Source organism: Elephas maximus, chromosome 3 (genome assembly GCF_024166365.1).
Source record: "Elephas maximus indicus isolate mEleMax1 chromosome 3, mEleMax1 primary haplotype, whole genome shotgun sequence".
NCBI lineage: Eukaryota > Metazoa > Chordata > Mammalia > Proboscidea > Elephantidae > Elephas > Elephas maximus.
This window is the reverse complement of record NC_064821.1, coordinates 192,433,140-192,446,239: the sequence shown is the minus strand read 5'-3', so window position 1 is coordinate 192,446,239 and position 13,100 is coordinate 192,433,140. Positions and strand designations below refer to the sequence as shown.

General features: G+C 46.7%; 1 protein-coding gene across 3 annotated transcripts in view; it reads left to right on the top strand.

Annotated features, from left to right (window-relative positions):
* The window catches only part of ADAR (adenosine deaminase RNA specific), a 57,303-nt gene extending 45,012 nt beyond the window's left edge, over window positions 1-12,291 (top strand). For 2 of the 3 annotated variants that reach the window (XM_049880645.1, XM_049880643.1), the window contains exons 7-15: window positions 6,176-6,401; window positions 6,654-6,825; window positions 7,144-7,237; window positions 7,924-8,046; window positions 8,498-8,631; window positions 10,343-10,525; window positions 11,020-11,132; window positions 11,444-11,571; window positions 11,719-12,291. In XM_049880645.1, the coding sequence (XP_049736602.1) occupies window positions 6,176-6,401; window positions 6,654-6,825; window positions 7,144-7,237; window positions 7,924-8,046; window positions 8,498-8,631; window positions 10,343-10,525; window positions 11,020-11,132; window positions 11,444-11,571; window positions 11,719-11,956 (1,411 nt within the window). In that variant the 3' untranslated portion in view covers window positions 11,957-12,291. The remainder of the gene's footprint in view (window positions 1-6,175; window positions 6,402-6,653; window positions 6,826-7,143; window positions 7,238-7,923; window positions 8,047-8,497; window positions 8,632-10,342; window positions 10,526-11,019; window positions 11,133-11,443; window positions 11,572-11,718) is intronic. The other variant, XM_049880644.1, reaches the window with a different exon arrangement.
* The last annotated feature ends 809 nt before the right edge of the window (window positions 12,292-13,100 follow it).

Here is a 13,100-nt window from a genome sequence, read left to right as displayed (position 1 = left end):
ACCACACGATCATCTCCAGAAAATCCAAAAAGACATTTAGTAAAATTCAGTGTATATTCAGATTACGAAACCAAACTGCTAATAAAATAGAAATTATTGTACACCACCTAGCATGATAGAAATAACAGGTCTGAAGTCAAAAGCCAGCAGCTTACTTAATGGTTAACCTAGAACGTGTTCCCATTCAAGTCTGGAAGAAGATGAGGATACCAGTGTCATCACTGCTTAACATTATTCTGGAATTTCTAGCAATGTAATCAGCCAAGAGAAGAAATAAGTATCAAAAGAGGAAAGAGGAAGTGAAGGTATCATTTGCAGATGATATGACTGTGTGCCTGGAATCCTGAAGACATATTAGAGACAAAGGAGATCTTAGGAAAGTGGGAGATTACAAAATAATGTAGAAGAACCGAGAGCTTCTGTGTGTACAGCAGTAAGCAGTTAGAAAATGTAATGGAAGAAAATAAAACACTGTTTAAAGGAGCAACTAAAAGATAACGTAGGCACAGTCCTAATAGGACTGTCCTGAAATACTAGCAAAGGATATAAAGGAAAACTTGATTAAATGGGGGGGGGGGGAGGGGACTGTTATTAGATTTGTAAAAGTCTGTTTTAAAGAAAGCTACTGTGCTCAGATTCATCTATACACTCAGTGTGATCCTAGTAAAAACACAAATAGGATTTATTTTGGAACTAGAAAGCTGAATTCTGAAGTTCAGATGAAAAACGAACATGCAAGGATAGCTAGGAAAATTCTGAAAAAGAAGAGTAAGAAGGGGTATTGATCCTAACAGATTTTAAAACAGTGTTGTCCTGCCATATGGATAGAAAAGCAAGTCAGTGGGCCGGAACGGAGCACCTAAAAGCAGGTGCAGATATGAACAACGTAGATGAGGTTTCAGGTCAGTGGGGAGGTGGTGGGCTATTCAGTAATGGTGTTGGGACACCTGACTGTTCATGTAACTAACTAAAGCTGGGTATCTGCCTCCTCCCCAACACCCAAATTCCAATGGATTCCGGATTTAAATGTAAAATAAATGAAATCAGAAAATCACTAGCTGAAAAGTCGAAACTTTCAGAATCTTGGAGCAGCAAAAGCCTTGCCAGTCAAGACACAAAACATAAAGTCATTGTCTTAGTTACCTGGTGCTGCAACAAGAGAAATACGACAAATGGGTGGCTTATTCTCTCACAGTTCAGGAGGTTACAAGTCCAAATTCAGGGTACTGGCTCTAGGGGAAGGCTTTCTCTCTCTATCCGTGGTTCCTTGACAGTCTTCATGTGACATGAACCTGTCTTCCCCCATCTGCGCTTCCTTGCTTCTACACTTAGATGGCCTCATTAACATAACAGAGAAACCCAAGTGGGATTATATCTACAGGTATAGGGGTTAGGATTTGCAACACATGTTTTTGGGTGACACAATTTAATCCATAAATCGTAAAAGATAAAAACTGGGAAATTTGACCATATGAAAAAGTTGTATGTGGTAATTGACCACCTGAGAAAAAAAAACATTTGCAATATACAGCAGCCCAGGGGCTAATTTCTTTCATAGAAAAGGGGTTCTTTTCAGATCTGATAGAAAATAGGCAAAGTATATGAACTATCACAGCAAAAGAAATACAATAAATTACTAATAAAAAGTTCTCAACCTTTGTAAATAAGTTAACATTTTAACAGTGAACTTAAAACAGCAGTGATGTAATTCAGCAGCTACAGTACAGCCAAGGGTGGAGAGCGATGTCCTCAACCCAGCAACGCCACCTCTAGGAATCCACAAACACACACACACACACACACACACGCACACAGCATTTGCAGACTAATTAAGTAAATTGTACATCCACAGGAAGGAATGCTACGTAGCTGTTAGAAAGAAGAAGATACATCTGTATGAAATGATCTCTGAGGTATATTGCTAAGTGAAAAAGCAAAGTGTAAAGAGGAAGAAAGGGCATTGGTGGTTCAGTGGTAGAATTTTCTCCTTCCACGCTGGAGACCTGGGTTCAGTTCCTGGCCAGTACACCTCATGAGCAGCCGCCACCTGGCTGTCAGTGGAGGCTTGCTTGTTGCTATCATGCTGAACAGGTTGGCAGCAGAGCTTCCAGACTAAGATGGATTAGGAAGAAAGGCCTAACAATCTACCCCTAAAAATCGCCCAGTGAAAACTCTGTGGATCACAACTGTCAGATCCACAACCGATCATGGGGTGACAGGCCACGTTTCGTTCTGTTGTGCATGGCGTTACTGTGAGTCGGGCTGACTCGATGGCAATTAACGACAACAAAGTAGAGGGAGAGATTATAAATAACGTGCATATATGTGCACCCATCACTCATTCATCAACTGGTCATACTGTGGTGGCTTACGTGCTGCTTGGATGCTGGAAGCTATGCCAGCAGTATTTCAAATACCAGCAGGGTCACCCATGGTACACGCGTTTCAGTGGAGCTTCCAGACTAAGACAGACAAGGAAGAAGGATCTGGTAATCTACTTCTAAAGAAATTGGGCAGTGAAAACCTTATGAATAGCAGCAGGTCGTTGTCTGATGAAGAATGAGGCGTCAGGATTGGAGGAAAACTCATTAACAACCTGCATTATGCAGATGACACAACCTTGCTTGCTGAAAGTGAAGAGGACTTGAAGCACTTACTAATGAAGATCAAAGACTGCAGCCTTCAGTAGGAATTACACCTCAGCATAAAGAAAACAGAAATCCTCACAAATGGACCAATAAGCAACAGCATTATAAATGAAGAAAAGATTGAGGTTGTCAAGGATTTCATTTTACTTGGACCCATAATCAACAGCCATGGAAGCAGCAGTCAAGAAATAAAATGATATATTGCATTGGGCAATAGACCTGCAAAAGAGCTCTTTAAAAGTGTTAAAAAGCAAAGATGTCACTTTGAGGACTAAGGTATGTCTGACCAAAGCCATCATGTTTTTAATCACCTCATATGCATGTGAAAGCTGGACAATGAATAAGGAAGACTGAAAAAGAATTGATGCCTTTGAGTTATTGTGTTGGCAAAGAATATTGAATATACTGTGGATGGCCAGAAGAACGAACACATCTGTTTTGGAAGAAGTACAGCCGGAATGCTCCTTAGAAGTGAGAATGGTGAAACTTTGTCTCACATGCTTTGGACCTCTTATTAGGAGGGGCCAGTGCCTGGAGAAGAACATCATGCTTGGTAAAGTAGAGGGTCATCAGAAAAGAGGAAGACCTTCAATGAGCTGGACTGACACAGTGGCTGCAACAGTGAGCTGAAACGTAATAATGATTGTGAGGATGGCGCAGGACTAGGCAGGGTTTCATTCTCTTGTACATAGGGCTGATGTGACTGGACAGCACCTAACAACAACTTAAATGCACAAGATATTAAAGAATGAAAAAGAACTGTAACAGTGTTTGCTTCTGGGGAAGGAGAACCTTTTTTTTTTTTTTTTTTTTAATATTGTGTTTTTGGCAAAGGTTTATACAGCAGTTTAGGTTCCGTTCAGTTTTTACAACCATTGTCCAGTGACATTGGTGACATTCCTCACAATGCGTGGACATTATCTTTATTTCTGTTCTGGCTGTTACATTTCCATTAATCTAGTTTCCCTGCCCCCTTACATTCTTATCTTTGTTTTAAAGTCATTGTTGGCCGTTTGGTTTCAAATATGTGATTTTTTAAAGGAGCATAGTATTCACAGGTGATAATTCATTGTTTTTTGAGCCAATTAGTTATTTAGCTACAAGATGACCTTGAGTTAGTTTTGGTTCAAGGTTCAAAGAGTATCTCGGGGCAATAGTCTCATGAAGTCCTCCAGTCTCAACCAGTCCAGTAGGTCTGGGTGTTTTTTTTTTTTTTTAGGAATTTGAGGTTCTGTTCCATACGTCTTCCACTATATCAGGTTCCATCTGTTGTGGCCCTGATTAGAACGGTAGGTAGTGGTGGCTGGGCACCATCTAGTTCTTCTGGTCTCAGGGTAGATGTAGACTGTCCTATAGACTAGTTTCTTCTTTGAGTCTTTGGTTTCCTTCTTTCTCTTTTGCTCCATACAAGTAGAGAACAATAGTTGTATCTTAGATGGCCACTTGCAAGTTTTTAAGACCCCAGATCAAAACCAAACTTCATAGGAGCCCTGGTGGCGCAGCAGTTAAGCACTTGGCTGCTAACTGAAAGTTCGGCAGTTTGAACCCACCAGCTGCTCTGTGGGAGAAAGATGTGGCAGCCTACTGCCATAAAGATTACAGCCTTAGAGATCCTATGGGGCAGTTCTGCTCTGGCCTGTAGGGCCTGTAGGGTTGCTGTGAGTTAGAATCGACTCTTTGGTGTGGAGACATTTTTAGTCGTCTCAGCTGGGGAGTGCTACTGGCATCTGAATGTCCTGCAGTGCACAAGACAGCGCCCCGCAGCAAAGAGTTATCTTGCTTAAAATGTCAATAGTGCTGAGACTAAGACATCCTTGTATATAGATTCCATAGTCTAGAGCAGCTTGTACCATGGAACTTCCTGTGATGATGGAAATGTTCTGTATCTGCTCTGTCCAGTACAGTAACCACTACCCATATGTTGTTATTGAGCACTAGAAATGTGGCTGGTGCAACTGAGGAACGGAATTAATGATTGTATTTAATTTTAACTATTTTATATTTAATAGCCTCATATGGCTAGTGGCTACCATATTGGACAGCATGGTAGAATCTAAAGGATTCAGATTGTATAACTAACAAACTTCATCATATGTGTGTGATAGATACACAGACATATATACCAAACCAAACCCATTGCCAATGAGTCGACTCCAACTCATACTGACCCTGTAGGACAGAGCAGAACTGCCCCATAGAGTTTCCAAGGAGCACCTGGTGGATTTGAACAACAGACCTTTGGGTTAGCAGCCGTAGCTCTTAACCACTACGACACCAGGGTTTCCTGTACACGTGTATAGAGGTATATATATATAAATTTTTTTACACAAGAGTACATACTTTTTCAAACCCATGAAATTGTCCTGGATTCCCCCAGGCAAAGATCCTGCACAGTCTGGCCCCCAGCCCCTCTCGGCCTCTATGAATGCCCCCTCCCTCTCCTTACTGAATGGCAGCCACTGGTCTGCACAGACAGGCAGCTTGGGCAGAGGCAGGAGTGAAGGCATTCAGCTTCAGGATAGTCAAGGAACAGTGAGAAGCTTGGTGTAGTTGGACATAAAGAGTCATTCGTTTTATTGCCTAAGCCGATAAATCTTGATACTGAAGCCTCAGTTACAGGTAGCTGGATTATTCAAAGCTGGATTCCCCAGCCCCCCAACTAGGATCTGGTTGAAAGCTAAAATTCTTGAAACCTCATCTGGGAGAAGATGTCCAAGCCGCTTTGCCCCATCACACTGTTTCTCGGCTTGTGGACATTCCCAGCCATGAGGGCGGGGACCCAGCCTGTGGCACTGCCCACCCCCTGTGCCGCCACTCCCTCTCCCATCAGCAGGGCTCCTGTGCCCAGGACATCCCCCACATCCGTGGCGAGGCTTCCAGGAACTGAAAACCACCTCCTTGTGAAAGTTCGGTTTTCTGGTCTGGGACAGACCTTGACATTCTGGCCCCTCCAGGTTAAGTCCTTTTGATCAAGTCAGGAAATAAATGAGGAAATGGAATCAGGAACTTGAAAAATCAGGCAGGGCATTAAATAACATTGACTCGCATAGGGAGAAAGTTATTCCCGTCTCATTTCTGCTGAAGTTAAGAAAAAAGTCCAAGGTTGGTGCTAGTATTTCTTTAAACCTCCCTAGTACTTGCTAATCTTCCTTTATAATAAAGATAATCCTCAGAGCCTTTGCAGGGAACACTATCTAGTTAGAATTTAGTAATGTGAGTTTATCATACTCAGTTTTCCAGTCACCTTCAATTTATGTTTTCCACTTACAGAGTGACGTAAAGTTTCTTTTTAAATGTGTTTACATTTTAAAAGAATCCGTTTAAAGAAAAATGGTAACAGTGCAGGCAGTATCTGGATCTAGCACAAATCATCTTGTGATTCACGAATGACATCACAAACAGAGCTGTGGAGAGTGAAGGGTCCATTTGTTTGCAAGACTGACCACTTGTTAAGCCAACCTGGCCCTTCCCTGGAGCAGCTGTCCAGCTCTGGTGCTTGTCTTTATCCCCTCTCTCTCATCCCAAAGGTTCGTTTACCAAGCCAAAGTTGGGGGTCGCTGGTTCCCAGCCGTCTGCGCCCACAGCAAGAAGCAAGGCAAGCAGGAAGCAGCAGATGCGGCTCTCCGCGTCTTGATTGGGGAGAACGAGAAGGCAGAACGCATGGGTTTCACAGAGGTAACCCCAGTGACAGGGGCCAGTCTCAGAAGAACTATGCTTCTCCTCTCAAGGTCCCCAGAAGCACAGCCAAAGACAGTTAAGACGTCTACTTTTGGTGCTCTTTTTTTGGGGTTCCTGCTAACTCCCCTCTGGGTGAAGTCAGCTCTTGCTGTCGTGAATTATTCCCAGGCTTTCGTGTTAGCCTCAATAGAACGTAAAATGGGACTAGCTGTGAGAGGGGAAAAGATGACCCACAAGTCAAGTAGAGCATGACCTCCCTGCCCACTACTATGTACGGTGGACATAGATGGGGCTGTGTGGTCCTGACGTAGCCTCCTGTCCCCACAGCTTCCTCTCACTGGCAGCACCTTCCATGACCAGATAGCTATGCTGAGCCATCGGTGCTTCAATGCTCTCACTAACAGTTTCCAGCCCTCCTTGCTCGGCCGCAAGATCCTAGCTGCCATCATCATGAAGAAAGACCCAGAAGACCTGGGTGTCGTGGTCAGCTTGGGCACAGGTAGGTGAGGCTCTGAAACCCGCTCCCCCAGTCAGCGGTCACCCCAGGGCCTGGAAGCGGGCCCTTCTCATTCTCTCCTGACATTCTGTGTGAGCAAGTCGAAGGTGGGGGAGAAAAAAATCTTGTATTTTTTGTATTCTTGCTACAGTTAATTCGGAGTGCGGGATGAGTTCTCATTTCCTAGGAAAGAGAATGTGAGCGTCAAAAAGCTGAAAATTTGAGGCTGTGTCTGCCTTCAAGCCTTAAGAACAGACAGCCTTTACCCCGTTCCTTGAATTTCCTCTGGAGATTTTACATCTGCTGTAACCCCTCTCCCAGGTAATCGCTGTGTGAAGGGAGATTCTCTAAGCCTAAAGGGAGAAACCGTCAACGACTGCCATGCGGAAATCATCTCCCGGAGAGGCTTCATCAGGTGAACGAGCCGCCTGCCTCTCTGTCCCACCTCTCCTGCCACCCAGGGTCCCTCGGCTGCCAAGGGCCTCTCTCTGAAGCCCCACCAGAGCTGGCAGGTCATCGATCTCACAGAGCTGGCCTTTGCCTTCAGCCCCTCCATTTGAACCAGGCTTGTGGAGTCGATCCTCTCTGTGACCGGGCTGCCTCCACCTGCTCAGCCTGTTCCTAAGTGTGCTCCAGCAGGCTCTGCTTCATGCCCTTTTTAAAAAACTCAGAACGACCTCTTGGCCCGCAGGGCCCTGGGGAGGAGGCACCCTTCCTTCTCCACTTGAGGACCTGTCAGCAGCCCCGCTGCCCCTGCCAGCTTTCTCCTCCACTTCACCTTGTCTTTAATTTATGAAAGGAGAGGCTTGGGGAGAAGCAGGAGCCTCCTGTAGCCCTTGAGTCCGTTTGTTCTGCCCTGGAATCCCTGTAGCCGCCATAGCGAGGCGCCCTGGGCAGAAACAAAACTGACCTGAAAGGCTAGCTTCTCTTTGTGAAACCTGAGGTCTCCCATGGAGAACTTCCCACCACCCTGTCTGTACTTCTTTCAACCTGAGAAACCGTGAGAGGCCTTTCCTTTAGGTCAGATAGAGATCAGGTTATAGAAGAAACTGCTGCGCCTGGAACTGAACCTGCCTTCTTAACCAGACTTTGTTTTTGTAGGTTTCTCTACAGCGAGTTAATGAAATACAACCCCCAGACTGCGAAGGATAGTATATTCGAGCTTGCTAAGGGAGGAGAAAAGTTCCAAATAAAAAAGACAGTGTCTTTCCATCTCTATATCAGGTCTGTACTGTCTCGCTGTGCCAGCGCTGGCTTCAGACCCCCAGGGTTGGGTATATGATTGCTCTCTTCACCCAAAAATCCAACCTTATTCGATAGGCCACACTCAACCCTGTGTTTGAAGTACGTATCCTGGTGGAGCCAGAGTGATTAAGAGTTTGGCTGCTAACCAAGAGGTCGGCAGTTTGAATCCACCAGCCCTTCCTTGGAAGCCCTATGGGGCAGTTCTACTCTGTTGTATCCTACAGGGTTGCTATGATTCGGAATCAACTCAACGGCAACGGGTATACCCCGGTGTAGAATGACTCAACGTACACTTCTTCCAAGACCTCCAGCATCCCATGGAAGGTTTCAGAAAAAGTCCCTTGGTTCTCCCACACATGACTGTATTTTCCACCGGGAGACTGGAGGGAATGTCTGTACAAGTGAGTTTTAACAGATGTCCCTCCTGCAGCACGGCCCCGTGTGGAGATGGTGCCCTCTTTGACAAGTCCTGCAGCGACCGTGCTGTGGAGAGCACTGATTCCCGCCACTACCCTGTCTTTGAGAATCCCAAACAAGGCAAGCTCCGCACAAAGGTGGAGAACGGTGAGTGCCACACGTCCTCCCTCCCACCAAAGGGCTCTGCAAGGCCCCAGGCCGGTCACAGGGACCAGGGCACTACTGCTGGGTTTTTGCCATTAGTTGCTGGAATACAAGAGTGCTATTTACAGGGAGAGGGAACATCTGTAGGGGACAGGTCTGTAGGAAGATTAAGATTCCGTTAGGAATTTGTTCATTTGGAAGACCTGGGAGATCTTCACATCAGCAGACATGGTACCCCCTGTGGAGCTCAGAGGGGAGAGCCTGGCTGGGAATAAAAATTGCAGGGTCATCCTCCCATCGATGGGCTTTACAGCCCTGGGAGTGGATGGGATCACCCAGTGGTGGGAGGTGGGGAGAACATGAAAAGGAAGCGATGCAGAACCAAGGCCTGAGGAGTGGGCAGATAAGGACCCTAAGTGCCCGGTCCACCCCATTTGGTTGGCTGCTGATGCTACTCCTTGTCCACTAGCTCCTTCCCCTCCACTGTCCTCTCAGGCCTCCTTACTGTCTCCTCACGTCCACTCCTATTCCCTTCCGGCCATTCTTCAACAGTCATCAGCGTCATCCTCCAACATAGGTCATGTCCCTCCCCTGCTCGAAACCCTGTAGTGTGAACACAGAGTTACCATATGACCCAGCATTTCACTCCTAGATACATGCCCAAGAGAACTAAAGACATATGTCCACAAAAAAACTGGTACACGAATGTCCATGGCAACATTATTCATAATAGCCAGAAAGTGGTAGCAACCCCAGTGTCCATTAACTGATGAATGGATAAACAAACTGTGGCATATCCATCCAGTGGACTACTAGTCATAAAAGGACTGAGGTACTGATACATGCTACAACATGGATATCACGCTAAGTGAAAGAAGCCAGACACAAAAGGTCACATATTGTATGATTCCGTTCATATGAAATGTCCAGAATAGGCAAATCCATAAAGACAGAAAGTAGATTAGTGGTTGCCAGGCGTTGGAGGCTGGGGGAGTTAGGGAGGAGTGGGGGGTAACTGCTAGTGGGTATCAGGTTTCTTTTTGGGGTGATGCAACATTCTAAAATTGATTGTGATGATGGTTACACAACTCTGAATATTCTAAAAATCATTTCAGTTGTACACTTTCAATGATGAATTGTACGGTATGTAACTTATATATTAATAAAGATTTATTGAAAAGAAACAAAGAAACCAACCAAGCCTGTAGTGGCTTCCCACTGCACTTCACGTAAAAGCAAAGCCTGTGGTAAGCACCCAGGCCCAGCGTCATCCGTGCCGCTCTGCCATCACTCATGCCTGGTCTTTTGTCAGTTCCCCCTTGCTGCCCCAGGGCCTTTGCTTTTGCTGTTTCCCTGTCCCGAACGCTTGCACTACAGCTGCTCCTTCTCCTTCATGTCTTAGCTCCCCTGCCTGCTGTATCCCAGGAGGTTCCCCTGCCATCCTCCACCATAGCTCCCTCGAAGCCTTCAGAGCACTGTTCTATTTAGAATCCTTGTATACGTATTGGTTTACTTGTTTCGCGTCTGTTCCATTTGTCTTTGCTCACTGTTGCTTCCCAGTACCAAGCACAGTGCCTAGCACGTAGTAGGTGTTCTGGAATATCGGCAGAATGAATGAACGAGTAGCCTGTGGCCCAAGTCTGAGGAGTTTAAATGGTCCAGCAAGGTGTGGTCTGGCCCAGTGACCTCTGTCTGACCCAAGTCTCTAACACAGGGGAAGGTACCATCCCAGTGGAGTCCAGTGACATCGTGCCTACATGGGACGGCATTCGCCTCGGGGAGAGACTCCGTACCATGTCCTGTAGCGACAAAATTCTCCGCTGGAATGTGCTCGGCCTGCAAGGGGCACTGTTGACCCACTTCCTGCAGCCTGTGTATCTCAAATCTGTCACACTGGGTAAGGGACATGGAATGCCTTGGGAGCTGAAACTGGTTTGTCCTTCTAGTACCCAAATCACAGCAAACTACATGCTTCGTTGCCAGGCGTTAACTTGACGTCTCCCCTTTTCTGAGTGTGCTTGACTCAGCGGTCAGTAATTGACTCTGACTGCCCAGTCTGCGGTGGCAGGAAGACCAGTTTAGGTAGCAAGCCTAAGTAAAGCCATGGCAGGCAGGGCATTTCAAGGTGAGTTAAACCCAGCAGCTTGAAACTGCAGCGTCTTAGTGTCCGTGTTCTCCACGGTCCTTGGCCTGACGCGGACCCTTATGTGTTGTGCCTGAATACTCGATGATCCCATACAGATCTTAGGTAGCCACAGTCAGAAGGTGCTTCCTAACAACAGAGCCGTGTGTCTGTCCCCATAACCCTATTTTGTACCTTCAAACCACCCCACACCTCTGCCTCTTAATAGCGCATGATACAAGCACAGGTATATACGTTTTTGTACTCAGGTTACCTTTTCAGCCAAGGGCATCTGACCCGTGCTATTTGCTGTCGTGTGACAAGAGACGGGAAGGCATTTGAGGATGGGCTACGACATCCCTTTATTGTCAACCACCCCAAGGTACTGTAACCCCAGCCGTTTTTCCCTTGACCTTTTTCACATTTTCATGCAGTCCTGTCAGCAGAGCACACAGGTATACCGTGGGCAAGGGGAGCCTTGGCTGGTGTCCCGAGAGCTTTCCTTCTCTGAGTCTGGAGTTCAGTTGAATAGAGGTGGGGTTAGTAGTCTAGATTCTGCTTAGTCTTAGCTAACAGGATACTAAATAAGGGGGAGAGATCGAGACCCCACCCTCCTTGCTTCCTATGGGTCTTAAGTCCCTACACCTGAATCTCACTCTGAAAGGATTCCGTCTTTCTCCTTGGGGTCTCTAGGTTGGCCGAGTCAGTGTATATGATTCCAAAAGGCAATCTGGGAAGACTAAGGAGACAAGTGTCAACTGGTGTTTGGCTGACGGCTATGACCTGGAGATCCTGGATGGAACCAGAGGCACCGTGGATGGGTAAGGAGAAAAGCAGAGCCATCCTTCCTGCCCCGACTCGCCAGGGTCTCCAGAACTTACCAGCTACCTACCCGACCGTGATTTCTCTGCCTCGGGCTCCCCTCTTTCATAGTCTCAGGGGAATAATGAGTGCTTTTATTTCTCCAGGCCACGGAATGAATTATCACGGGTCTCCAAAAAGAATATTTTTCTTCTATTTAAGAGGCTCTGCTCCTTCCGTTACCGCAGGGACCTACTTAGACTTTCCTATGGTGAGGCCAAGAAAGCTGCCCGTGACTACGAGACGGCCAAGAACTACTTCAAAAAAAGCCTGAAGGACATGGGCTATGGGAATTGGATAAGCAAACCCCAGGAAGAAAAGAACTTTTATCTCTGCCCAGTATAGTATGATACGGGACTGACTGGTTGGGGGCGTTTATACTGGGATGAGAGAGGCAGGTTGTAGCATTCCTCCACATTGGTCAAGGTTTTTTGCTCCACCACCGCCCCCCGCCCTTTTTTAATGGAACCAAGAGTGCTAATACTGAGAACTTTAGGTTCCTGTTTATCCCGCTTTCTTTGGGATTGCTGGCTGAGTCTGGCCAGGCCCCCTTCTGTTCTCCCAAGCACAGGGACAAAGACCTAAGGGGAGAGAAAAGGGGTTATCTTTTCACCCAAACCATAAGCAGTCACTGGACATCTGTAGCCCTTTCCTCCTATGGTTCCCTCCCCACGCCCCCCCCCCCCCCGCCCGCCCATTTCCTCTAAGCTTGTGTTTGCTACACTGACCTCTTGTGGTCTTGATTAGGTTCCAGTCATGTCTATGCGAATCATGTCAGGACCGATGGTTTCATTGGTGGACTGTGCAGCCCCCTCTCCATCCCTCCTCCCCTTCAGAGATTCCTTCCTTGTGACCATTAAGTTTCTTTTTTTCTACCTGAGAGGGTAAAGAAGTGAACTTAAAGTCTTTGGTGAAACGTTCACAAGGGCAGGAGTTGAAAACTACAGCCAGTTGATTCCTGGCCAGTGGAGGTGTGTGATGGGAATCTGCAGATGACTGCTCCATGGTCTTTGGATCTTGCACTTTAGCCAGCTGGGAGGGGCCGAGAGGCAGGGAAACCTGCTGCTCAGGAAATGTACCCCTTCCCCAGGCAACAAGCATGCCCAGAACCAGCCAGACTGGGCCACAGGAACTGCCTGAGCAGCAGCTGAGGTTCCCCTGCAGGGATGGCACACCCCACTTCCCAGGGAGCACAGATTTTGCTTGGACTATTGCCAAGTTCCCAGCTGCTCCCCTGCCTAAATCATTCCTTGGAATTTGCCTGGCCAGTGAGGGGAGTAGGGCCACAGACCCACCAACTGGCAGAAAAAACCCAGGACAGAACTAGAGGGCAAATCACCTCCACTCAGATAATCAGGACTTGGCAAGAAAAGAGGGGAGAAAATCACGTCCGGTCAGATCACTGTTCCACCTGTCATGTTTGTCCTGAGTGACCCAAGGGAAATCGACTGCTAAGTCATGCATAAATTAGGAGTGTTTGAAAGAACGC